This window comes from Theropithecus gelada, chromosome 14, assembly GCF_003255815.1.
Source record: "Theropithecus gelada isolate Dixy chromosome 14, Tgel_1.0, whole genome shotgun sequence".
NCBI classification, from domain to species: Eukaryota; Metazoa; Chordata; class Mammalia; order Primates; family Cercopithecidae; genus Theropithecus; species Theropithecus gelada.
Window position 1 is genome coordinate 1,673,006 of NC_037682.1, and position 26,483 is coordinate 1,699,488.

Below are 26,483 nucleotides of genomic sequence, written 5' to 3' on the forward strand. Positions count from 1 at the left end.
CTGGTCCCTGCCTCAGGCTCCTACACTCAGCCCCTTCAGTCAAGTTCTGTGGGTGTCCTGGGGCCTCCACTCTGGGGGTCCACGCAGAGCATCGGGAGACAAGGGTAGGTGGTGCCCAGCAGGCCTCCCTCTGGGGGGTCCACGCAGAGCATCAGGGGACAAGGGCAGGTGGCGCCCAGCAGGCCTCCCTCTGGGAACTGGGTTTGGCTCCAGGCACTGACTCACTGTGTGGCCCAGAGTCACAGTCAAGTGTGGGCCCTCGCGGGGAGGTGGTGGGCGTGGATGTCGGAGGAGATGCCGCCAGCTGACTCCAGCCATGTTGAGAAACCCAGAGGCTGTCAGTTCTTGAAGTGGGAGGCAGAGACAGGGCAGGGGAAGGGACTCTGACCTGCAGCTCGGTCCCTGGGAAAGCCAAGAACGGGCCTGTTGGCCACAGGTGCACCATGCAGGCTGAGCCCGAGGCCAGGGGAGCACCATGACCTGGACAGGCCCCACTAGCTAAGCAGGGGGCAGGGGGCTGCATGAGGTCACTGTGCAGCAGGTGCCACTGGCAGGGACCCACAGTCCTGAGGTCTGTACCAACTAGGCCCTGACCCGGGAAGCCCCCTCTTCCCACTTCTCAGCCCACTCAGGTCCCGATAAGCCCCAGGCTTCAGTTTAGGGCCCCTCTCCCTGCAGCACGTGCCTACCCACTCCCAGGCTGAGGACACAAACCTGCTTGCCCCTGGGCCACACTGTCCCGGCCAGGAAGGGCCCCTGCGGCAGAGCCACTGTTTCGGGCTGGCTGGCCCAGACCCCTTCGGAGAAGATGTTCCCAGCTGACTGCAGCCACATTTGAGGGTCCCCGCCACCAGCATGGGGAGAGGCAGGTGGCTGAGGTGGCTGGGGAGGGCGAGTGACACGGGGTTTGTGCTTCCCCCACGGCACCTGCAGGCTGGCTGTGGACCCTCACAGGCAGTGAGGGGCGAGTCTGCTCTGACCCCCACTCTCGGGGCAGCCTCCAAGGTGCCTGTTCCTGAGGCTGCCCACCAAGGAAGTGGCCGGGCTGCCCACAGTGTGTGTGGGGGGGGGGGGGGGGGGGGGCGGGGAACCGAGACGCTGAGACGCACACAGGCTCTGACCTGAGAGAATTCTTTTTATTACGAGTGAACAGATGAACTAAGGTAAGCGGGTCTCAGCCTTCTGCTGGTGCAGCATCTCCACGCAGGGCCTCAGCCCCGTCCTGGCCTTGCCTGAGGACTGCACCATGGGCGTTCCCTGGGCATGGAGGCGGCAGCAGGAAGGGGCGACAGGAGCAGGTGCAGGGCACCCCACACCACAGGCCTCCCCCACCTCTGAGCTGCCAACAGCCAAGACTCCTGGCAAGGCCAGGAGAGGAGGGGGTGAGAGGGAAGGAGGGGTCTCTGTGAAAGCAAGCCCCACCCCCAAAGCAGAGCAGAGACCCAAGTCTGCAAATCACACCCTCCTGGGGGAGACGCCCCCACCAAGTTCCTCCTTTGAGGCCAGCAGCACCCGAGGGAGGGCAGGGGCTGCACGGAGACCAGAGAAAGGAAAACCCCACAGAAGAAAACTCAAAGCTTCAGTCCCATGCGTGTCTGCTGAACGAGCGAACGGGCCCAAAGGCTCTTCTCTACAAACGGCACGCATCCATCCGACAGGGGGCCGCAGGACATGGCCGGGGCTGTCTGCGTCTGTGCAGCCCACACCAGCGCAGCCCGGGGCCCTCTCAGACCTCACCACACGCGTGCCAAGCACATGTGTGCACACGCAGATGCAGGAGAGGACACACACCACCGTCTTTTTGCACACGTGCGCCCCTGTCCAGCCCGGGTGGCTCATCTCTCCTTCACGTGGTTCTGTGCTCCCGGGCCCCCGCTGCCGGCCCCATCCCCGCTGCCCCCACTGTGGACCCCGCCGGCCCCGCTGCATAGCACCTCGGTGAGGTCGTCCATGATGGCGGTCTCTTTGGGGTCCAGCAGGTTGAACTCCCGAGCAAAGAGGATGAAGTGGACGTAGAGCGTGTTCAAGTGTCCGTGCAGCTCCAGGGCCAGCGTCTCCTTGAAGTGGGCCCAGTAGATGTGCGCCAGCACGTGGAACAGGTGTCTGCAGATCTTCCTCACCAGGGACTCAAAGGAGCTGGGGAATTCTCTGCCTGGGGGAGGCCACTGTGTCACAAGCTGCAGATGTCCCTTGGCCCCAACAGAGGCCAGGCCCCTGGCACCCATCCTGGTGGGTCTGGTGCCTGCCACCCACATCCTGACCCTGCCACCCTCGGGGCTACGAAGTCCCAACAGCAATAGCTTCTGCCCACCAGCAGGCACAACAGGGACTTGCCAACCCCAGGTCCGGGCTGCTGAGACCTCCCTGTGAGCTCAGGCTCCGGAGGCTGCACCTGCCCTGAGGGCTGGGCGCTCGCTGGGCCATCCTGGCCACCTCCTCAGGGAGGGGCCTGTGACTGGGCACTTGGGCCCCCGTGTCTCCCTGATGGACATCTGGGGCCCTCTCTCGGGCCAGGATGGAGGTGGCAATGGTGGCACAGGCCTCTCCTGTTGTCCCCTGCTGTCCCTCTGGCAGCATGGGAGTGGTGTGGAGCCCCACCACATCCCACCAAAATCTGGACACAGGCTCCGCAGCTGATCCCCAGCCCAAGCCCCCACAAGGTGGACGGTGGTCTCTGCGTGAGCGGCACAGACCAAGAGGGGCCCAGAGCAGCGGCATGGCCCAGAGGGCCAGGCAGACGGCCCTCGGCCCTGGCTGGGCTGACTCCTGCCCAAGGGCTCTGGCCTCACCTCACAGCCCAGGGGACTCCATGCTAAGCAGGGGCTGGGGTGGTGCAGCTGCCGCCCTCCATGCCTCTGCCCCTCGCAGCACAGCGGTTTGGTCCTGAATGCTCCCTGCACCCCCGCGAGGATGACTGCCCAGTGCTGGGGGAGACGAACCGTATTTTGTGGGGAACACGTCCTCATCCGTCACCAGCTTCTGCACGGAGCTCATGACGAAGTCAACGTACTGCGGGGCCGTGCACTTGACCTTCTTCCCCCGCTCATCATACCAGTAGTACTGTCTGTGGGGACAGAGACACGGTCAGGGCATGTGCCTGCTGCACACCCACCCAGCCAGCGAGTCCCTCCTGCTCAGGTCATCTGCAGGCAGAGGCAGCGCCAGCAGCAGAGGTGTGGCGGACTCAGGCGTCTCCCTCCTCAGGCAGACACACTGTCCCCGCCGTCTGCGGGGACCACAATGCACTCCATGGAGGGGTCTGCCTGAGCTGACTTAGAACGACGCCAGGATCATGCTGGGTACCCTGCCAGTCACATGGCTGTACACGCGTGTGATTAAATGAAAGGGATCATCTTCATTTTCTCCACTTCTAAATGGCTTCAGTTGTATTCATTCACACAAATGTGTACTGCTGTTTTTCTGTTGCATTAAGCACAGAGGCTCCTTCTCTGCCCAGGAAGCTGTGCTGTGGCTCGTCAGCCAGGCCCCACCCTTTGGGAGCGCCCCGCTCTGACTGCTAGAAGCCAAGTCCCTCTCCGGGGAAGCCAGGCAGTGCAGTGGCCTCTGTGGCACCTGCAGTCCACAGACTGGCCAGGACAGGGACTGGCCCCGGAAGGCCCACCCCGAGGCCTCCTCTTGCCCCTGTACGCAGGGCAGCCAGTCATGTCAGACTCGTGGCCCCTGAGCAGGCTGGAGCATCCTAGGGACATGGACACCCTGGGTTTGCCTCTTACTGTCGGGTACAACCATGACAACAAGGGTGTGCTCTAGTTCATGTAAACATAAGGTGATACCCAGCCCCTAACACCCAGCCCCAGCACACAACCAAGACCCAGGGCACCCACCTGGTGGCCACCACCCCTCTCCCCCTGCCATGGTGCTGGGCCTCAGTCCTCCAAGGCCATGCCCACAGCGGCTGCCCCCGCAGGCCTGAACCAGAGTATCTGGGGCCAATACCCACCCACAGGCAGTGGAGAGTGCTGTGTTGGGAGTGCTTACACCTGAGACACAGCGGCTGCCCCCGCAGGCCTGAACCAGGGCATACTGGGCCGATGCCCACCCACAGGCAGTGGAGAGTATGTTGGGAGTGCTTACACCTGAGACATGGCCAACACTATGGGTCGGGGTTTCCTCCCCGAGAGCCAGCTCCCAGCTCACCCCAGGTGGGAATGGGCCACACAGCACAGGGCAGCACTGGCCACTGGGCAAACGCCCCTCCACACCGAGACCACAACCACCATCGCCTCCACCGCCCCAGCTAGACCGATGGGCAGCCTCCCAGTACTGGGCTCCACACGAACCGCTCCCACCCTCCTCATCCAGCCACGGTTCCTCTTGGAATGGCCCCGGGTGGGGCAGTGTCAAGAAGGATGGATCCAGGCTCCACTCCGGAGGCCGTTCGTCTCTTAGCTGGCTCCGAGCATCGTGCCCTGGGTTCCAGAGCCCACCAGGCACCTGGGGAGATGCCCCAAGGGCTGAGACGGGGCCACTGGGGGCTCGCCCACTTCCCGCACAGCCAGAGAAGCCATCCTTCCAGCTGGACACAGGACCTCCGGTGTCTCTGGGCACCCCTCTGCTGTGTCCAAGAAGCCCCTCAGCCTGTGCACTGCAGGTACCAGGGGGGTCACCAGAGTTACCAAGAGGCTAGAGGATGACACTGCAAGCCCTGCATGCTGGCACTCCGCCCTCTGCAAGAGAAACAGCCACCAGGCCACCTCCCAGCACCACCAGGGCCCTGGGACAACCCCTCCCAGCACCCACCTCCAGAACGCAAACCAGCTCTCATGTGTGCCCTGTGTGGGGCTGAGTCGGGCCACCCGAAGGGGAAGTGTGGCCCCAAAATGGACAGGCCATGAGGAGGGGGACGCAGTGCCCACCCCTGCTTCTCAGGTGCCATCCTCGCCCTGGGGCAGCTCTGCATGACCTTCGCGCCCACCTGCCCAGGCTGTAGGCCTCACCGTGGGCATCGCCACTGGGCTGTCAGACCCTCTGAGAATGCAGAGACGACAGTCCTTTCAGTATCTGCTCCTCGAGAACCATGTGGAGAACGCACATATCCCCACTGTCCCGGGGTTCCCAGATGGTGTAGCGGAGGCCCAGGCCCCTAAGGGCCAGGCTGAGGCCCATGTTTCCAGGACGAGCACCCAGTCAGCACGGCCCAGCAGTCTGCAGGAGTCAGACACTGGCTCCAGGGACCCTGACACTGCCCGCTGACATCTGACACACCTGGCCACAGGAATACAACAGGTCTCAAAACAGTGGAGGTCAGAGATGGAAACCCTTTTCCACGATGCAAACCAACAGAAAGTAGCAACTGAGGGACACTGCAGATTGTCCCATCTGTTCTGAAAAATGGAACACCACTGTTTCCTGTACTTTTTGAATTATCAGTAAACCGTTTCTGGTATACAGTTCTATGAATTTTATCCACACATGGACTCACGCATTCAAGACCACAATCAGGACACGCAGCGGCTTACGTGGCCACTCACAGTCGTGCTGCTCTGTCCCCAGCACCCCGGGGGTGGCTCCTCAGGAATGGGCCGCAGGAAAGAATCGCACCGTGAGGGTCCTCCCGATCTGGGCCCCTCTTGCACGCAGGAGGTCCCTGGGATGCAGTCACGTGGCGGGAGTGTTGGGCGTCCACGGCTCCTCACTGCCCAGATGCTGCCCCTGCAGACGGACATGGCGTGCTCATCTATTCACCTGTGTCCCTGCCAGCAGAACACAGTGCCAGGTAGCCACACCCTCGCCAGCACCAGTGTCCCGACCGGCATGTGAGCAGCCGGACATGGGTCTGCTCCTGGCTTCAGTTTGCCTTTCTCTGATTGCCAATGACACACGACTGCCCCGGCTGCCATCCTCACATCCTCTTTGCTGAACTGTCTGCTCATTTCTTTTGCTGACAGTTAACTGGACTGTTTTGTTTTCTTATTGCTGAGTTGTATACGTTCTTTATGTATTCTGGATATCAGTCCTTTGTGGGATGTGTGATTTGCAAATGTTTTCTCTCCCAGCCTGGAGTCTGTCTTCTTTCTCTTAAAAGTGTCTTGAAGCAAAAGTTCTAAATTTTTATGAAGTCCAGTTCATTGGTTCTTTTCCATCAATGGATCGCATCTTTGGTGTCAATCCACGAACTCTTTGCCTAATGTCAGGTCATGAGGATTTCCTACGGTTCCTTCCAAAAGCTTTGTAGTTTTAGATGTTTGCATGAGGCATGAGGGTTAGGTCAGCGTTTGGTTTTTGACACAAATGACTGCTTTTCCCAACAGCATTTGTTGAACAGGCTATCCTTTCTCCCTTGAATTTATTTTGCTCTTTGTCGAAACTCTGAGGGCCCCATTTGCGTGGGTCTATCTCCGGACTCTCCATCTCTATCGACAGTCCTCTATCTCCGGACTCTCCATCTCTATCGACGGTCCTCTATCTCCGCACTCTCCATCTCTATCGACGGTCCCCTATCTCCGGACTCTCCATCTCTATCGACGGTCCCCTATCTCCGGACTCTCCATCTCTATCGACAGTCCTCTATCACTGGACTCCACTGTGTTCCACGCAGCTGTGTACCCGTTCCTTCAACACCGCACACTGTCTTAATTACTAGAGTTTCACAGTAAGTCTCAAAAGTGTGAGATTCCTCTAACTTATTTTTTCAAAATCACTGTAGCTATTTCAGCTAATTTGTCCCTCCATGTAAATTTTAGAACTGGTGTACACTTGAACTCTGCTGGGATTTGGATTGGAACTGCACTAAATCAACAGATCAGTTTGGGTGAAAATTTGTGTCTGCAGTCATCTTCCAGGTGATAAGCGCAGTGCGTCTCTCCATTTACACAGACCTTTGATTTTTCTGCATCAGCATTTTGTAGTTTCCAGGGTGCAGATCCTGGGAATGTCTTGTTAAGTTTATAACTAAGGATCTCATTGTTTTTGGAGCTATTACAAATGGTATTTTAAATATTAATTTCAGTTTTCAATTTCACACTGCTGATATCCAGACCTATGACTGATTTGTATGTGCTGACCTTGCCAGATTTATTATTATTATTATTATTTGCTACAATCCTTGAGGTTTTCCCAATCACACTATGTGTGCACAGGGAAACAGCAATCCCCCCGTCCACAGGGGATGCACCGCAAGACGCCAGGGCATGCCTGAAGCCAAGGAGAGCCGCAAACCAGTATATGCTGCGCTTTCTTCCTGTACATACATTACTAAGACAAAGACAGGCGAATTTGATTGGCTGACTGAGATAGGGTCTCGCTATGTTGCTAAGTTGGTCTTGAACTCCTGAAGTGATCTGCTGCCTCAGCCTCCTGAGTAGCCAGGATTACAGGTGTGAGCCACCACACCCAGGGTAACTGATAAACAGGACAATCAGTTGCAGTGAGTTGCTGGTGTAGCATCTCAGGGGGTCCCTTGCTGGCCTTCTGCAGGCTCAATGGCCACACGCTGCTGCTCCCATCCTCTCACCTCCTCCACCCACAGATCCAAGTACTCGACACGCACTGTGGCTGCCACTTTCGCAGTTTCAGGTGTCACAGCAAAATTAACCTTTTTTTTCCCTCCTTCATAATTTCATGAAGAAGAGATTTGTTCTTACCTTAGACCTTAGCAACTTCACACACAATCTTTTTCTTTCTACTCCAGAACTTTCACCTTTTCATCTTTAGGTCAAGGAAGCACTTTCTGTCTTCTCTTTGGCATATCTGAATTGCCAGCACCAGCTCCTGTGCTTTGGGCCGCCTCAGGTCACAGAGAGGCGACCTGAGCACAAGCACCCTGGCACTGCAGCAGTGGATCGCTCATGGGGGCCGAGGCACAGCTGGGCCGAGGGAGGAGGACGCACACCTGGAGCAGGACGGTGGAGACCGCATCACGATGCTCAGAACCGCGTGCAGTTTAAACCTTATTGCTTATTTTGGGAATTTTCCATTTACTATTTTCAGACCACAGTTGACCATGGGTAACTGAAACTGCAGAGAAGGGGGCCTACTGTTTTATTTCTTTTCCAATTTGGATGCCTTTTATTCTTTCTTCTTACCTTACGACACTGCCTATCTGAGGCGAGTTTTGGTGTACTGTGCTTTCCAAAGAGTTGGTCCGTTTAACCCAAGCCATAGAATTAATGTGCACAGAGATTATTTTTGCAATACTTACTTCTTATCCTTTTAACATGCACTGGGTCTACAGTGATACTCCTCTTCACATCCACAGGGTTTAGTGACATTCACTCCTTTTTACTGATCATTGTATCTTCTCTCTTATCTTTGTACTTACTACAGGTTTCCCAATTTTATTATCTTTCCAAGTCATCACATTTTGATTTCACTCATTTCCCCTATTGTTTTAAAAATCAATTTCACTGCTTTCTGTTCTTATTTACTTTCTTCTGCTTGATTTTGATTTATTTTGCTCTTTTTCTAGTTTAAGTTGGAAACTTCAGATTATTGAAAGTCATCTTCTTTTTCTAAGAAAGCATTTAATCCTATAAATCCCCTCTAAGCACTGCTTATGTCTCACCAGTTCTGACGTGCTGTATCTTCCTGTGCAGTCTGTTCAAGTTTTTTCTTGAAGCATCCTCTCGGACCCGTGGATTACTCAGAATGTGTCGGTCTGCAAGTGTCTGGAGATCTTCCTGTTCTGTTCCTCATTTCCAGTTAACTCTGCCACGGTCAGAAAGCTTACTTCGTACCGTTTCGATTTTTTAAAATTGTTAAGGGCTCTTTTGTGATATGCTCCATTTTGGTGGCTAATCTTTGTGAAGTTGAAAAGAGGGGTGTTCTGCTGTTGAGGCTGCAGTGTCTGTGTGTGTCATTTCAACACAGCCGACTGGTGGGTCATCGGGCTCCACGCTCTCGCTGACTGTCTGTGGGGCTCTATACTGAGAGGAGGGCTGCAATGCCCGGCTATCAGGTCTCCGCGCAGTTCAGTCCGTCCGTCTGCTTTGGTGGAGAGCCCTGCTGTCTGGTGCACACGTTTCGGGCAGGATTTCAGTTCAGTCCGTCCGTCTGCTTTGGTGGAGAGCCCTGCTGTCTGGTGCACACGTTTCGGGCAGGATTTCTTCAGGAGCTGCTCCTTTTCTAAATAGACAGCCTTTTTGTTCCTGGTCATTTCCTTGCTCGGAGTCTCCTTCGCACTGACACGGCCACTTCCGCTTCCCTCTGAGCGTGTTTTCTCAGCACCTTTTCTGGCCTCTTACTTCTAACCTGCCTGCACCACAGCGTCCAGAGTATGCAACACAAGGATGCTTGTGCCCCACATTCCTATGTTGAAAGCTTAGCCCCAGATGCGAGGGTATCTGGAGACGGGGCCTTTGGGAGCTGATGAGGTCGCAAATGCTCATGAACGGAATTGGTGGCTCCCTCACTCCGCCATCCTTCCAGCAAGAAGGCGCTGTCTGTGGGCCAGGAAAGGGGCCCTCAGCAGACACTGAATCTGGCTATCAGACCCAGTGACATGGTCAGTGCCCCCTTCCTGGTCCACAGTGGATCTTCACCTTGGACTTTCAGCCTCCAGAACTGCAAGAAATAAAATTCTGTTGCCCACAAGCCACCTAGCCTATGTGTTTCGTGACAGCATCCCAAATGAAATACGACAAATGAGCTTCCTGTAGACACCAGAGAGTTGGTTTATTTTAAAAATCCATTCTTGGCCGGGCGCGGTGGCTCACGCCTGTAATCCCAGCACTTTGGGAGGCCGAGGCGGGCGGATCACGAGGTCAGGAGATCGAGACCATCCTGGCTAACACGGTGAAACCCCGTCTCTACTAAAAATGCAAAAAATTAGCCGGGCGAGGCGGCGGGCGCCTGTAGTCCCAGCTACTCGGGAGGCTGAGGCAGGAGAATGGCGTGAACCCGGGAGGCGGAGCTTGCAGTGAGCCGAGATCGCGCCACTGCACTCCAGCCTGGGCGACTAAGCGAGACTCTGCCTCAAAAAAAAAAAAAAAAAAAAATCCATTCTTATAAGCTGCCCTGTGACTGGTGTGTTTACACCAGTCCCGTCTGTTGTTCTGTTAGCATTTAGGTTTTCCATTATTTGCTGTTTGTTGCCTCTGTTTCTCATTCCTTATGGTATTTCTTCTTTCCCGCTTTCTTCTGGGCCATTGAAATGTTTTTACATTTCATTTAAATTTACCTATTCTGATTCCGACTGTGTCTCTTCACACAAGCTCTGCAAGGCCTGCTCAAAGGGCTATAACACGCACCTTAACTCCACGTGCTCTCCACGGCACCCACACGTGCGCTTCCACTGGAGCATAGCAGCTCTCCTGCCCACAGTCCCACCACCACCACACGCCCCGCCGCTGCCACAGCTGCCCTGGGAACAGCGCTGCAAGGGCACTGTCAGACACTGCTCTTGTCTTCTTGCACCATCACTGGCGTCTCCACAAACACTCAGCAGGGGGAGGCTCTCCTGTCAGGAGACGGCTGCAGGGAGCCCCTGGAGCAGGTCTGCTGGCTGTGAGGGCTCTTGGTTTTGAGTGACTCTGGACACTGGCTGGATGTGGAATTCTGGGGTGACCTTTCTTTTCTCCCAGCACTGTTAAGATGTGTGGGGCTTCCTTCTTCCTTCTGGTCTCCCAGGTTTCTAACAAGCGCCACGGTCATTCACTGCGGCATCCCTTGTCAGTATCGGACCACCATTGTCTGGCTGCTGACAGACGACGGCTGCCAAGGGTTTTTTCTTCGCCCCCAGTTCTCGGCGTTTGATTGCGTGCATCTGCAAGTGTCTGTGAGCCTTATTTGGGGTTTGCTCAGCTTCTTAAGTCTGCAGGTTTGTGTCTTTGTGTTCTCAGCCATTATGGCTGCAATGTGTTTCTGGCCCCGCCCCCTTTCTCCCCTCCCTAGGAGTCAGACATCAGACTTTCTGGGACTGCCCTACAGGCCCCAGCAGGGAGGACACACGCCTCAACCCCAGGGCCCTCACACAACCCAGGCAGACTTGCTGGTCTTTTGTGTGGCAAGTGGCCCTAAGGCCCTCTGAGAAGCCTCCGTGTTTCTCTTCGTTTGAGTGGATTTCTGTCTCTTGGTTTGAAAGGATTCCTGGGAAGGCATTACGTGAAATTAATTCACACACATCTACACATCTACCACCACCGTGATGCCAGCTCCAGATGAGAAGGACCGAGAGGCACATCTAGGTGGCCTAGGCCCTCCAACGGGATGCAGGTCTGCCCAACACGACATCCTATGCTCCTCCAAGGACCCCCTTTCCAAACAAACCCAGTACCACAGAATACACAGGAGCAGAGCCACTGGGAAGGGTGCCAGGCTGCGCCTGCCCAGGAGCAGAGCCTCTGGAAAGGGTGCCAGGCCCCACCTGCCCAGGAGCAGAGCTGCTGAGCCAGCGCTTGGCCACAGGTGGCTCCAGAGCCACAGCGGACACAAGGCTCTCGTGTAGCTCTCGGGCGCTGCCCTGCCACCTCAGGACCCGTCTCCATGCCTGATCCACAGAGGCCACTGCCGTCTCACATTGAACTTGCTCCTCTCAAGGCCATAAGCACTGTCCCCATCTTCCTGGGCCATGCCTGGCTGTGACACCTCATCTTCCTGGGGAATTAAGAGAGTGGAGCCAGCTGTTGTCTGCATCTGCCCCCGTGTCACCCATAACCAAACCAAGCTGTGACCCATCAGGGCCATGAGGGCGGGGCCCAGCAGGGCTAAAGCCAAGGGGTCGCCTGGCACCTGCCTGTGCAGAAGCTCCCCGTGGCTTCTTGAAGGCAGAACTCAGCTCTGTCTGGGGACCACGTCTCCCTGTGCCAGGGCCAGGAAAGCCATGTCTGTGGGCAAGATGACTTTCAGGACGCGCCCACAACACACGTTCTGTCCCTGACCTGTGTGCACTGACGACAATGGGACATCAGGGAAAAGCTTCCGCCCTCCTCAGCCGCACACATCCCAGGCCAAGCCCAGCAGACTCAGCCTCCTCCTGCCTGCAACCTCCAAGGCTGCCTCCAGCAACCCAGGCCTGGCAGCGCTCCCCCCCGTGCTACGCGAGTGACGCGCTCAGGGCCACTAAGGGACACCCACTTACTGAGGAAATCAGGGCGCGGTGCTTCCAGGAGAGAGCTACCAGCACCGGGCGTGTTGGACGGTCACAGAGAAGGCACCTGAGCTCCCACGAAATGAGTGGCCGAGCAAGGAGCTGTGGCCTGCCCAGCCCAGCCCTCACTGTCCCACCCAGAGCTGTCACGGTAGCCGGTGGAGAAGGGCTCTCTGCAATCTTAGGGCATTCCCTTTGGGAACGTCTCTGTCCCTAGAAACATAGCCCATCAACCCCCACCAGCTCCTGCACCTTCTGGGCCCCACTGGGGACCCGGGTGGCTGGGCCACTGGCCCCGTCTATGGCCCTCCCACAGGAAGGTGAATGCTGTGGAAGGCTTGTGCCAAGGTTTCTCAGGGTCTCCAGGCAAGCACGGAGTCTGAGAGGACAGAAGCCTGGGGCGGCGGGGGCTCAGAGCCCACCGAGTCTCCCAAGAGGGAGCGGGCTGTAGCCAGGCAGCACTCACGTGTTGCACACGGCCATCGTCTGACACGTCTCTCCTGTGCAGAACTCCGAGATGGTGCTATACTGCAGGTTGATGTGGTGGAAAAACGTCGTGGCTGGAAGAGAAGAGAAGGAGCCAGATGTGAAAAACCCCAGAGCCGGGCCACCCGGTCCACCCTGCTTCCAGCAACAGGTGCAGGAGCTCGGCTGGGTGCGCTCCGCCTGTCCACGGCCACTCTCTCCCCACAAGGCAGGGGGCTGCTGAGCACAGCTGCGGGGGTCCTCCTTGAGGAGGGGCTTCGAGGAGGAGCGGGGAGGAGGGAAGGGGACCCCGCCCCAGGCCCCTGCGCACTGTTGCTGGCCAGCCACTCGTTCAGGTCGATCTCGCGGGGCAGCACCACCAGCTCCTTGAACTGGAAGTCGGTGATCCTGGCCTTGGTGTGCTCGGGCTCCAGGTAGGCCTTCCTCTCCTCCGCAGCAGGCTTCTTGCCATTGGGCTTGGCTTTGGACTTCCTGCCAAGAGAGGAGACATGGTGTGGTCACTGCATGCCCATCAGACCCAGGGCCTGCCCACAGGGTCACTTTTGGCCAGCGCAGGTGTAGAGGCAGCTGCCCGAGCCCATCGGGGCAACCCTGACTCCCTGCCAGGCTCCAAGGACACCAACGGGACATCAACGGTGAAGCTGCTCCGCAGAGGAGCCAGTGGAGCTGCCCTGCATGGCGCCTCCTGGGAAGAAGGGCTGGCGCTCCCACTTGCCACCACAGGCCCCTGCACAGAGCGCATCTTCACCCCTCACCACCTCCTCCAACCAGGGAGGGGCCGAGGATTAGGGCCCCCATCGCCCACCTTCCAGTTTTCCAGTGCTCTTGGAAGGACAGGCGAAGCAAACCCTCTCACTCCTGGCTTCTTTTGAGTTGGCCGGCCTGCCCCTGCCCCTGGTGGCCCTGGTGAAAACATACCGCAGGCCTTGTGAAGGGCACCTGCCTTCCTGGCTGGCCTGAGAGCACAGGGCCCCTGGCATTAGGCGGCAGCCTGGCCTGCAGCTCCAGTGTCCCTGCTGTCCACATGGCCTGGGGAGGCCACAGGGTGATGGGGATGGGGGACAAAGGTCTTTGCAGCAACCTGACCTTGTCCTTATTTTTTTCCTTTCTTGTTTTGAAAAGCTGCTAATGGTTTATTTAAGAGAGAAAAATGCTCCCTGACTGCCAGGGAAATGTTTCCCTTCAGCTTCTCACAGCAGATCTTCGCCTTAAAAGGCGACCAGCGCAGGCCTCTGGGGGCAGTGCTGGAGCGGCCAGAGCCAGGCAGGGGCAGGGGCAGGGCCCACGGGCCCCGGCGCTCCCACTCCACCATCCCTCCAGAGCACAGGGCGTGGGGTCTGAGGAAGAGGAGGTGTAGGTGTGGATGGGCCACATGCAGCATAGGCACTCGGGGTCCCCATGGTACAGGGGTGGGACAGACAGAGACTCGAGCTTCCGTGTAGCCTACAGCCCCTCGCCCCAGTACAGCGAGGCACCCAGACTCCACACCAGCCTCTGCCAGGCCATGCCCAGCATGTCCACCACAGGGAAGGCTCTCCCCATGACGCTGGGCCTGGCCCTGACCAGGAGGCAGGCCTGCACCTCCCTGCCTTGAGCGCTCACGGCAGACCACACCCCCCGACGCAGCGACAGCCTGGCCTTGGCCTTCCCATTTGGAGGGGTGGGTTGCAGTGGGGGCCCAGGCTGCCAAGTGGGCTACAAGCCATCTCCCTGCTCTGTCTTAGGAGCTGTGTCAACCGGCAAACTCCTGGTGGTGGTTACCTGGCGGTCATGCAGGGCTGCCAGCAGGAGCAGCTGTCAGCTCGCTCACTCTCAGGGTGTGCCCCAGGGCCCACTAAGGGAAGCTGCCCTACTGACAGTTCCTGCCCTCTCGCCAGCCTTCCAGGCCGGGGCTACCTTCCATCTCTGGTCCTCAGAGAGGGTTGGGCAGGGCGGAGCCTGGAGACCTGGCTTCCCTCTCCCAGGCTCTGGCTGTGGTCAGGAGTGACCAGCACTGGCGCCTCAGCCTCCCTGCCTCCTCCCGTCCGCACCTGCTCTCCTAGCACACAGAAGAAAAGTGTGTACCAGGCCCTCCAGGCCGGGCCTCCCCAAGCTGCTCCCCCAGTTTCACCCTGTCCCCAGCACCCAGGGCTGGCCGGGCCCCGGAGCTTGGTGCACTGTGAGACAAGCCTCCTGCGAGCCCACCTTCTTTGGACCTGGTCACTCATTCCAATGGGGCAGGAGGACAGGCACTGACCCAAAGGTAGTAGGACCAAGGGGATGCGCAGGACACGGCCTCTGCTCCAGGAAGGGCTATGCGGGCACCAACAGAGGGACTTCCACGAGAGAGCCCCAAACGCCTGGCAGCACCCACGTCTCCCTAACCTCAAGTGCCCTCCTTCCCAGAAGAGCAGGCTCTCAGCGAAGGCCCAGGCCCAGGCAGGAAGCAGTCACCCTGAGGCAGCCCACTGCTCGGTCCAAGCCAGCAGCAGTTGCTGAGGAGGCCTCAGAGCACAGGACACCCCTGCAGCGCCCGCCTCGTCCTTAGTCACTCTTGGCTTTGCCCAGCGGAGAAAACAGAACTCTGCTGCGCCCCCCGCAGGCTCACAGGCTCTGAAACAGGCTCTGTGCCGTCCAGGCCCAGGGGTCTGCCCAGTCACGGCCTCAGTGGCCCAGCTGCCCCTCACCCAGGGAAGTGCCGAGGCCCTGCACCCTGCTCCCAGGAGCCTGGGGGCACAGAAAGACCAAGTCCTTGGATGTGGAGGGAGGACTCAGGGAGCAGGCCCCGGCCACAGCCAGGACAGAGATGGCACTGAAGGGACCAGGGAGTGGACACTGGACCTCCGCCCACCCACAGGGCTGCTGTGACCACTTGGAAGAAGCAGAAAGGCAGATGGTGCGTGCACAACCCCCAGAACAAAGCCCCCCACACTGTTCCCAGCCCAGCAGGTGGCCTCTGAGTCTGGGTCCTGCCCGGCAGGCACCACGCACGTGGGAGGGGCTGGGCCGGAAAGAACCACCTCCCTCCTGCCTCCCACACACTCACCAGACTCGCCCTCCTCCCTGCTCCAGATGCCCTGCCCTGCCCGCCACAGGGGTCTGCACCCTGCTTGTGGGCACCAGCTGCTGCTCTGCCAACTTGCCCATCTTACACCAGGCCTAGCAAATTTCTCCTGGTCCTTTAAGAGCCTGTCAAATGCCACCCTCCTCATTCTCGCCAGTGGTACCCATGATACTGTGCCAGTCAGCCTCCTTGTCACCCAGCAAGCACATAACCGATCCCTACTGGGAAGAGAGGCAATCCCTGCTGGACACGAATTTGGTGGGCAGGGGAAGGGGCACAGGGAGACATCAGTGCTGCTGAGCTCCTGTGGAGAATGCAGCCAGCCACACAGTCACCACACAGGGGGCCTCGCCCTGCCAACAGCAGGTGCACACTGCTTCACAGGCAGGGGGAGCTGGGGAGTGGGCTGGGAGCTGCCCACTCCTCGTCCACCCTGAGGGACAAGGACAGCACAACCAAGTGCCCCGCGCCTGTGCCACGAGCATCAACTTCATTATCACAGGGACGGGACCCTGGCCAGGCCCCACGGCCCACAGGAATGGGGTGCTCCCAGGCTCAGGGACCCCCACTCACCCAGAGCGCACTTGCTGTGGAAGTCAAGAGAAGCCTGCAGACCCTGAGGTGGGTGGGCAGCAGCAGCAGGTGGCCCTCGTCTGGCACTTCCCACCACAGGTCAATGCCAAGCGGTGGGGCAGGCACCAAGGGCCCAGAAATGCAAGTCCCCAAGCCCAGGCCTGGAAAAATACGGTGACCAGGCAGTGTGTGGGGTGCAGGAGAGAAAGGCCCGCAGGCACCGCCTCCGAGGAGGGCGTGGTCCTTGGACCCCACTCAGCCTTCTGCACCAGGCCCCTCACGCTCCTTGGTTGGGGTGAGTGTCAGTGCTGGTTGGTCCACCCAGAGCCTGAAAGTCAAGGCTCCCAGTGATCCCTTTCCCCAAGACCCGGCCAGGCAGAGCCCCCAGCAGCCACCCAGGGCTCAGCACACCTTGCTGCCCAGGGTGCACGCCACGGGCGCCTCCCGTCACCCCAACATGCAGGGGAGGGCATCACATGCTGGGGTGCTTGGCACCACCCCCACCCCTACATTTCTGATGTGGCCTTCCAGATGTTGGGTGGGGCCTGAGAACTACATTTCTAATACAGTGTTCTAACCCAAGTTCTCCCTGGGTGCTAACCCCACTTCCGTCACAGGGCCTCAGGCCAAGGGGTGGGAAGGCCCCCGGAGCCCCTGTCCATCTCTCAGCACAGCCTGCACTTCCCACAGGCTTCGGCCAGCCGGCAGCTGTGGAGTGTGACTTCTTCTCTTCTGAGTTTAACTGTCTGCTCCCCCAGACAGGTCAGCAGCCCCAGACAAAGCGAGCTTTCACCAGCCTACTGTGCCCTCCGCAGAGAGGCCCACTGAGAATGAAAAAGCCAAGATGGCACAAGGAATGCCTGCAGACACCTCAGACCAAACGTCCACACAGGCAGGTGCCGCTGCTGTGCTAGAACCTCAGCCCCACGTGGCTGCCATGCTCTGCTGCGCCTCGGCCCCTCCACGTGTCCAGCTCCCAGCCAGGGTGGAGCTCCAAGCGTCCGGCTCCCATCGCTTCCCTTGAAACCTCCCTGAGCCCCAGGGAAGGGACCCTGCCCGTCTTCCTTAGGGCCTGGCTGGGCTCCAGGCCTGCCTCTGTGTTTCCTGTGGAGCTGGTTTCAGCATTTGGCCTCAGACACAAACACGCTGGCACACACACACGCACACATGCCAGTCCCCTCACACCACTGATGTCAGGCACCGTTCCTGATTTGAACTCAACGAGTTCTGCCAACCTGCTCACACATTTCCAAAACCTCCCAGTTTCACCTTAAGATAGGACATCTTCGGCAGGGTCCCGGCAGGCACCCTTGCGTCTACTTGTGGAGTCCTCCGTGTTGAACGCACAGGTGATCAGGAGACAGGGAAGGAACCCATGAAGAGAAAGATGGAGCCGGGTGCCCAGGGACAGGCAGAGGCACGGAGATGCAGACGCGTGCCACAGCCCCCGCCCCTGGAGGGCACGTCCAGCAGGCCACGCTCGCCTCACACCCCCACCAGGCAACCCCACCAGGGAGGACGCGCCCACTGCTGCAGCTGGCTGTGCCTGCCCCACTCCCCTGGCCCCTCATGCCCACACACAGGTAGGTGCAGACCCCCCCTACACACAGGTGCACGCTCCCACACACGGGCGCACATTCCCACACACGCCTGTGCACACACCCAGCTGAGTGGTGTGGACAGGGAGGCACCCCTGCAGCAGGTCAGAGAAAGTACAGGTAAGAAAAGTCAAAAATGGATTTTCCGGCAACATCCCTATGGCAGCCAGCACAAAACCAGGTGCCCAGGAGCCCCATGCCACTTCTCTGGACAAGGCCACACAAGGACAGGCTCCAGGTCACCTCTGCCTGAGTGGCTGAAGCCCCTGCCCAGGGCACAAGTAGCCGAGGGCTGGGACAATGACAGGCACACCTGCTGGTGGTGGAGGCACCACACCCTGCGGGCTGCGGGCAGACACGGCAGGCTCCTGCGCTGGCAAGGTGGGTCAGCCCTGAAGGCCGAGGACACCGAGCCCTGCTCCTCTCCCACAGAGCAGCAGGAAGTGCAGGCGGCTAAGGAAAGCTCGACTCGGCAGGGCTCCAGAGCAAACCCGCCAGGCTGGCCCGGGACTGCACAGCTGCCTCTGCCCTGGACAGCATGCCGGTTGCCCAGCACAGCTCGCTGCACAGCCACCGGCCACACGGGGAGGGCAGCCATGGACACAGTCCACTGCCTCCCCAGCCTGACGTCCTGGGGGCAAGAACAGGACAGACAGACAGATGTCCTACACACCGCTCCCCCGGCCAGGCCGGCAGGTGTTACCTGAGCATTTTGCTGACAGCCTGAAGCACCATTTTGCAGCAGAGTCCGGTTTGCGGGGACTGGCTGGGCAGGGCTTGGTCTTCAGGGAGACTGCAGTGGTCTCCCAGCATGATGTGGGCGATGGGGAGGTGGGGAGGGGAGTTAAGGAGGGGAGGTGAGGAGGGGAGGTGGGGCGGGGTGCTGGCCGGCCAGCACTCACAAGTGCCTGCTGCTGGGCCCTGCAGCCTCTCTCGGCCCTCCACCCTCACTCCCTGACCAATGGGACGCCTGGCAGAGACAAACAGCTGCTCCCTTTCCAGAGGCAAGGGCCGGCCAAGGCTGGTTAAATAAGGGAGCATCTGAATCGGCCTTTCCAAAGTGGCATGGCTGTCAGAAAAGGCGGTGGGGGTGGGACCAGAAGGGAAGGGACAGGGCCGTCCTCGACCTGCAAGAAGGACCCATCAGAGAGGTCCCGGGGTCCACCTCAAGGTCCTCTGGTGCCAAGCCCCCAGGAAAGCCCTTCTGAACACAGGTAGCAGCTCTGCTGATGAGCTCCAGGTTGATGGCACCCCCTCACCCTTGTCCGGCCCAGCCCAGCCCAGTCACTGCTCGGGCTGGGGACAGACAAGATGGGCCGCCCTGCCCTGCAGTGTGTACACAACTGGAGGCACTCAAAGTGGCTCTCCCACTGGATGGCCCTGGAGAGAGAAGGGGCCAACCAGCTTCTGGGGTGCCTGGACAGTGCTGGGCTGAGGCTGCGGCCAGCCAGGGCCACAGGGCACCCAGCCCAACAGAAATGCCCAGAGCAGCTCCCCGTGGGGGCACATGGAGGGGCATGGCCCTGGCCTTCCTTCTGGCTGGTCTGCACACAGAAGACCGCCACGTCCCGAAAATGCAAACACCTGAGAGGACAATGTTCTCTCCTCGTCCTGAGTCAGTGTGGACCCCACTGGCAGCGACAGCCCCCGACAACACGGGCTCATCAGAAGCCCCACCCACCCACATGGGAGCCGTACTTCCTGTGCTTCCCGCCAATCAAGAGACCCCAGCATCTCCAGCCACTGCCCCTCAGAAGCTGTCCCAGCACCTCTGTCGGTGTGAAGCCCTGCAGGAGTCAGGACACAGCCCGTGGCACCGGCTGCTGCGGGGAGCACACGGCCATCAGGAAAGCAGCCAGGGCTCACCCCTATCAACATCAGCCACCATGGGAGCTGTGGTGTCTCGACTGCATGCACACACACAGCCTGGGCGCACGGGGAGATGGCCAGCACAGACACACTCTCCAGGAGCCACGGCGGAGGAGGATGGACCCAGGCCAGCACCCCCTCCCTAAGCAGCAGCAGCAGCAGGCCCAACAGGCTGCAGTTTCATTTTCCCCACTAGGCCAGTCCCTAAGCCACGCTCTGAGCAGTGCGGAACTCGTCTCTACAGAACGAACAGCCCGGTGAGGCTCAGGATGTCCACGTGCCCATGGGCCTTCCTCTGCCCTGACAAGGCCATCCCACAGCCCTGTGGTGCCACATACACCCAGGCACCGTGCTCCCGGCTGCCGGTCTGCCCTCAGGGGCTCCACCAACAGTAGGGACACAGGTGCTGGCAGATCACCCAAGCAGCAAAGGGAGCCACAGGAAGAGCGGGCTCCGGGCGTGGGGAGGCCCCCGTGAGTAGCAGGGCTGGTACCAGAAGGTGCACGACGCAGACCTGCCCACTCTCGGGAGGCATGACTTGGACAGAGGAGGCCATGCAGAGGCCCACGAGAGGGAGAATGAGCTGCTGGGGGCTGGAGGGCACAACACAAGGCACACTGGGGATGGTGGAAGCTTTGGGCACAAGAAGCCAGAAAACGGGGCAAGGCAGTGGTGAGGGTGGCATGGGGGAAGGGAAACAGGACAAGGTGCCGGGTAGGGTGGGCAGAGCACATTAAATGTGCCCAGTGGGTCTGGTCAGCACATGGCAGCTCTGTGGCTTATGCCACTGTCCTGAGAGGGCTGGGCTGGCATGCGGAGGAACGTCCACATTCTTCTGTGTTTGCTCACTGGGGCACACGTGCAGGGAGCAGGTATTCCTATTGATCAAAACTTAGGGGGTGTGGCGGGGGGGAGGGGCAGCCAGAACCCACAGACACTGAGCTACAGACACCACACTGGGAAGAGGAGCAGACGCAGAGCAGGCCCTGCAGACTCCACGGGGAGCTGCCACAGAGGCCCGCAGGCCAGTGACAGGTGCCAGTGTGGCCTGACCCCGCCACCCCAGAAAAGGAAGAGCAAAAGCACCTTCCAGGCACAGCCAAGGCCAGGAACAGAGCACAGGAGCAGGGCAGAGGCACCGCGCAGTGGGGAGCAGTCAGAACCAAGGCGGGATGGGGCGGGGGCACGAGTCATGTGTCTGTGTCGGAAGTTATTTTACCTTTAATAAGCTTTTAGTTTTTAGAAAAGTGTTAGATTTACAAAGAAGCTGCAAACACAGAATCCCCACAGCCCCACACTCACTCTTCCTATTGCTAACCCTTACACTAGGATGGCCTGTTGGTTAACAATGAACGAATCCATATTGACGCAGCAAGGTCCACACCTGACTGGATCCACGTGCTGCTCTCCTCATGATGAGGCTGGGCTGTGGGTGTGGGGAGGAAGAGCACAGAGGGAAACGTCCCTCTCGTCCCCCCGTACCCAAGGCCCGTCCTGTCAGCGCGGCTCATCGCGGGAGGTGCTGCCCGATCTCCTGGCTGAGGTTGTGACTGTCAGGTCTCCCCGTGCAAAGATGCTCTCGTACTTCCCGTCCCACACTGCGCTCTCGAAGGAAGCTGCTGCACGCAGCCACACTGAAGGGGCAGGGACCACCCTTTACCACCCTGACGGGAGGGGTAGCTATGGGAATTACTGGAAGTTCTGCACCAGACAGCGGCCTCTTCTCAGTCACTCGTTTATATATTCAGCCATTTGTTTATATTGGGATGAAGTCACGGCTATTGAGGCTGCACTCTGAGCTAGAACACAACACTACTTTGTTTTGCGAATCACACTGTCCGTCCTTGGCCCTGGGGAGCTCCTGCCGTCGGCTGCTGGGTCCCCTGACGCGCCCCCATCAACAGACTTTTCATTCTGGGGCATGTCCTGACTTCCTGGCACTGTAGGGTGCTCCAGGTTCCTCCTGCAATCCCTGCCCTGGCCCAGGAATCAGCCCCTTCTCCAAGGAGCCCTGGTTCTTTTTCATTGGAGAATACTAAAAACTGGCCAGGCATGGTGGCTCATGCCTGTAATTCCAGTATTTTGGGAGACCAAGAAGGGACATCACTTGAGCCCAAGAGTTTGAGACCAGCCTGGGCAATAAAGTGAGACCCCATCTTTACAAAAAATGTACAAATGAGCCAGGCTTGGTGGTGAGTGTCTGTGTTCCCAGCTACATGGGAGGCTGAGGCAGGAGGATCACTTAAGCCCAGGAGGTGGAGGCTGCCGTGAATCACACCACTGCACTCTGGCCTGGGGGACAGAGCGAGACCCTGCCTCAGAAAAGGAGTGAATGAATTAAACACTGAGACCCAGCCAGGCACGCTGATTCACATCTGGAATCTCAAGAGCACTTTGACAGGCCCCCAGGTAAGTGAGTCACTTGAGGCCAGGAGTTTGAGATCAGCCTGGGCAACACAGCAAGACAAGACCCCCATCCCTAAAACAATTTAAGTTATCTGGGCGTGGTGGCACGTGCCTGTTGTTTCAGCTACTGAGGAGCTGCGGTGGGAGGCTCGCTTGAGCCCAGGAGGCTGGAGGCTGCAGTGAACCGTGACTATACCACTGCACTCCAGCCTGGGTCTACACAAACGAAAAACAACACACTAAGATCAGAGCACTGGGTGGGCTCACTGCCAGTGGGTGTCACTGCTTCCAGGCCCTCTCAGCTGGAAGAACACGGAGGCACACGTGTGTACACACATGCACTCAGACGCCTCAATCTCCACCTACATGGCGACATTTGTATCTACACTAAGCTAAGCAGGGGTTCCCCCTGAGGTCTCCAGCCCACCCCTGCAGCCATCACTGCCTCGACCACACTGGCCAGACGACCATACCTGCGCATCTGTAGCCTCCCCTCCAACGAGGAGACTCCTGGAGAGCTTCGTGTTTTCAATCATTTTGTGAAAACAGCAGAAGACGAGCTCAAATGCTACAGAAGCAGCAAAGCAATGCCCCTGGCACCCTCACAAAGACACAGGGAAAGGGGGTCACTTAAAAGCAGGCACAAAAAAGTTTCACGGTTGTGTCTAGTGAAAATCAAAAAGAATAAAGAAGAGAGTAACACCCCCCACTGCCAATTAAAACATCCCAGAAAGACACACACGTAACACAGACCAAGACACACAACACAAAGACACACACACAACACAGACGGAGACACACAACACAAAGACACACAACACAGGTGAAGACACACAACACAGATGAAGACACACACATAACACAGGTGAAGACACAACACAGATGAAGACACACAACAGACGAAGACACACAACACAGACGAAGACACACACATAACACAAAGACAGAGAACACAGACGAAGACACACAACACAAAGACACAACACAGACGAAGACACACACACAACACAAAGACACAACACAGACTAAGACACAAAACACAGATGAAGACACACAACACAGACAAAGACACACAACAGATGAAGACACACAACACAGATGAAGACTACAACCCAATAAGACAGGGAAACAATGAGATTTAAGAAAATATTTGAGGCCAGGCGCTGTGGCTCACACCTGTAATCCCAGCACTTTGGGAGGCCAAGGCAGGCAGAGGTCAGGAGTTCAAGACCAGTCTGGCCAACATGGTGAAACTCCATCTCTACTAAAAATACAAAAATTAGCCAGGCATGGTGGCAGGCACTTGTAATCCCAGCTACTCGGGAGGCTGAGGCAGGAGAATCACTTGAACCCGGGAGGCAGAAGTTGCAGTGAGCCAAGACTGCACCATAGCACTCCAGCCTGAGGGACAAGAGCGAGACCTCGTCTCAAAAAAAAAAAAAAAAAAAGAAAAGAAAGAGAAAATATTTGAAAAAAGAGGCAAAATAAGAATCAGGAATGAGAGGATAAACCATTTTTGAAATGACGTCTAAATTAGAAAGAATACAAAACCTCCACAATGTCCAAGTAGAGGATGGGAAGGAAGAATTTCTTAAAACAATAAAGGAAAGAAGAGATTTCTGCTTCCACTCGTGACAGAGTAACTGAAACTGGACCTCACCTCCACTGTCAACAACTACAAACTGAGTAGAATATATGAAGCTCCTGGCTTCAGACCCCAGATACCGCCGTGCAGGACGGTGGCCCCTGCGCACAAGCAGTGCGTGGGAGCCTCCCAGGCTGTAGGTGGGGACGGTGAAGCCGCACGGGGCCTGCAGTCCGGAGAAGCTGAGGTGGCAGGGATGGAAGTCTCAAGCTGCTGAGCTGTCGAAACCTGCAGGATGAGGAGGAGTCAGGATGGAGCTGCACAGAGAAGGGACTCTAAAAACATCAACAGCGAGGAAGAGAGGTTCTGGAGGTCACACGGGGCAGGAGACAGACATGTTCCCACACCCAGACTGGAGACACCTTGGGTGAACAGATTCAACAGAGATTCCACAATGGCTGTGCCATGGGGACTGGGCTACAATAGCCCAGAGGGAGGGGTTCTCTGGACCTGGCACAACAAAGCTTAAAAACAAGCCTCAGATGGGTCCTAGTTAACCGACAGCAAATTAACTGCCTGCCAGAACAAACCACACTGCTCTTTAAGGGAGGAAAACAGAACTGAGACTTTCAACAACATTGCCACCACAACACCTAGCCTACAAAAAAATTACTAGATAGAATGAAGCGGAAAAATGTAACTCATAACCAGGAAAAATAAGTGAACAGAAACAGGCCAAGAGATAACAAAGATAATGAAAGTAACAAAGACTTTAAAAGAATGAAATAAATATATTCAACGATTTATTTATTTACTTAGACAGTCTCCTCTATTGCCCAGGCTAGAGTGCAGTGGTGCAATGTCAGCTCACTGCAGCCTCCGTCTCCCAAGTGATTCTCCTGCCTCAGCCTCCAGAGCAGCTGGGATTACAGGTGAACGCCACCAAGCCCAGCTAATTTTTGTATTTTTGTAGAGATGGTTTCACTATGTTGGCTACGCTGATCTCAAACTCCTCACCTAAAGTAATCTGTCCGCCTTGGCCTCTCAAAGTGCTGGGATTACAGGTGTGAGCCACTGTGCCCGGCCAATATATTCAAAGAGTTAGAGGAAAGGTTGGACATAATAAACAAAGCAATTAGGGCTCTCAAAAAATCGCAAACTCCACAAAAGAATAAACAAAAATTCCTGGAACTGAAGAATACATCCAAAATGAAATTTTTATGAGATAAAATTAACATCAAACAGTGCTAATGAGAAGATTACAATAAAAACATCACTTATTAAAATGTGTAGAATGCAGTTAAAGCAGGGCTAAGGAAGAAATTTATAACTATAAATGTTCATATTAGGAGAGAAGGCTTAAAATGAGTGATTCATACATCCACCTTAAGAAGCTAGAAAAAGGAAGTGCATATTAAATGCAAAGTGGAAGGAAAAAATAGAAATCTATGAAATGAAAAATAGGCAAATAATGAAGAATTACACACAAAGTTAGCCTGGAAAACAAACAAACAAAAAAAACTGATCAATTTCCCAAGCAGACTAAGCAGAAAAGAAACAGAAAGCCAAGAGACGAAGATCGGAAATGAAAGGGACACTCCTACAGACCCTACAGATATTAAGCGGGTAACAAGGCACTGCAAGGAACTAAATGCCAAGAGAAAATGCAGATGAAACAGACAAATTTTTCACAAACACAAGCTACCAAAACGGACATACGAAGAAGCAGAAAATCTGAACTTATAATTAAAAACCTTTCTACAAGGAAATGGCAGGTGCAGGTGGCTTACGGATGAACTCTGAGGATATAAGTAAGAAATGATACCAACCATACACACACTCTTTCAGAAAACAGAGGAGGAGGACCAGCATAATGCTGCTGCCAAAGTGAGACACGGCACTCCGAGAAAAGGGAAATTACAGCCCCATATCGTTCATGAACGTGGATACAAAACTCCGTAAGAAAATAGGAACAAACTAATTCAACAACGTATTGAAAGGATAATACAGCATAGCCAAGAGAGATTCACCCAGTAATGTAAGCTCAGCTAACACTTGAAAATCAATGTCATTCACCACATTAAAGAAAGGAGAAAAAAATATGGCCATCTCAAGTAGATGCAGACACAGCACATGGCAAAATACACGTGCAAACTCTCAGCAAACCAGGAACAGAAGGGACCACACTCAGCTGAGAAAGAACATCTATAAAAAATCTAAAGCTAACATCAAATGCTGCTGATGGAGTAAAGATTTTCCCCCTAAAATCAGGAACAAGGCAGGGGCTCTGAGCATTTCTCACTCTCACTACTCTTATTAGGTGCCACTCTTACACCAGTGGCACAATGAGGCCACTGTAATGAGGCAACAAAAAGGTGCACAAGGCATAACTACTGGAACGGAAAAGGTCACCTTGTTTGGCAGGTAACGCGGTTATGTAAACAGGAAAGTCTAAGGAAACTGTTGCAAGTCTGCTAGAACTGATACGTAAGTTTAGTGGCATCACAGTGCACAAGGTCAATATAGAAAATTAATTTTATTCCTATACAATAGCAACAAATAAATGGAAAATACGATTTATAAAACTGCTATTTACAATACAATTTTTAAATTCAGGAATAATCTTAAACACAAACGTACAAAACACCTCTCACAAAACAATGTTGAGAAAAATTAAAGACCTAAATGTGGCCGGGCGCGGTGGCTCCCGCCTGTCATCCCAGCACTTCGGGAGGCTGAGGCGGGCGGATCACGAGGTCAGGAGATCGAGACCATCCTGGCTAACACGGTGAAACCCCGTCTCTACTAAAAATACAAAAACTTAGCCGGGCGAGGTGGCGGCGCCTGTAGTCCCAGCTACTCGGGAGGCTGAGGCAG

General features: G+C 56.5%; 1 protein-coding gene across 2 annotated transcripts in view; it reads right to left on the bottom strand.

Annotated features, from left to right (window-relative positions):
* Positions 1–1,115: 1,115 nt before the first annotated feature.
* MOB2 (MOB kinase activator 2) overlaps positions 1,116–26,483 on the bottom strand; it is a 71,610-nt gene continuing 46,242 nt past the window's right edge. The window contains exons 1-5 of one of the 2 annotated variants that reach the window (XM_025355871.1): positions 18,450–18,579; positions 12,843–13,003; positions 12,513–12,606; positions 2,940–3,064; positions 1,116–2,152 (exon numbers count right to left, since the gene is read on the bottom strand). In XM_025355871.1, coding sequence (XP_025211656.1) covers positions 1,836–2,152; positions 2,940–3,064; positions 12,513–12,606; positions 12,843–13,003; positions 18,450–18,559 — 807 coding nt within the window. In that variant the 5' untranslated portion in view covers positions 18,560–18,579 and the 3' untranslated portion in view covers positions 1,116–1,835. Of the gene's footprint in view, positions 2,153–2,939; positions 3,065–12,512; positions 12,607–12,842; positions 13,004–18,449; positions 18,580–26,483 lie in introns of those variants that run through there. The other variant, XM_025355873.1, reaches the window with a different exon arrangement.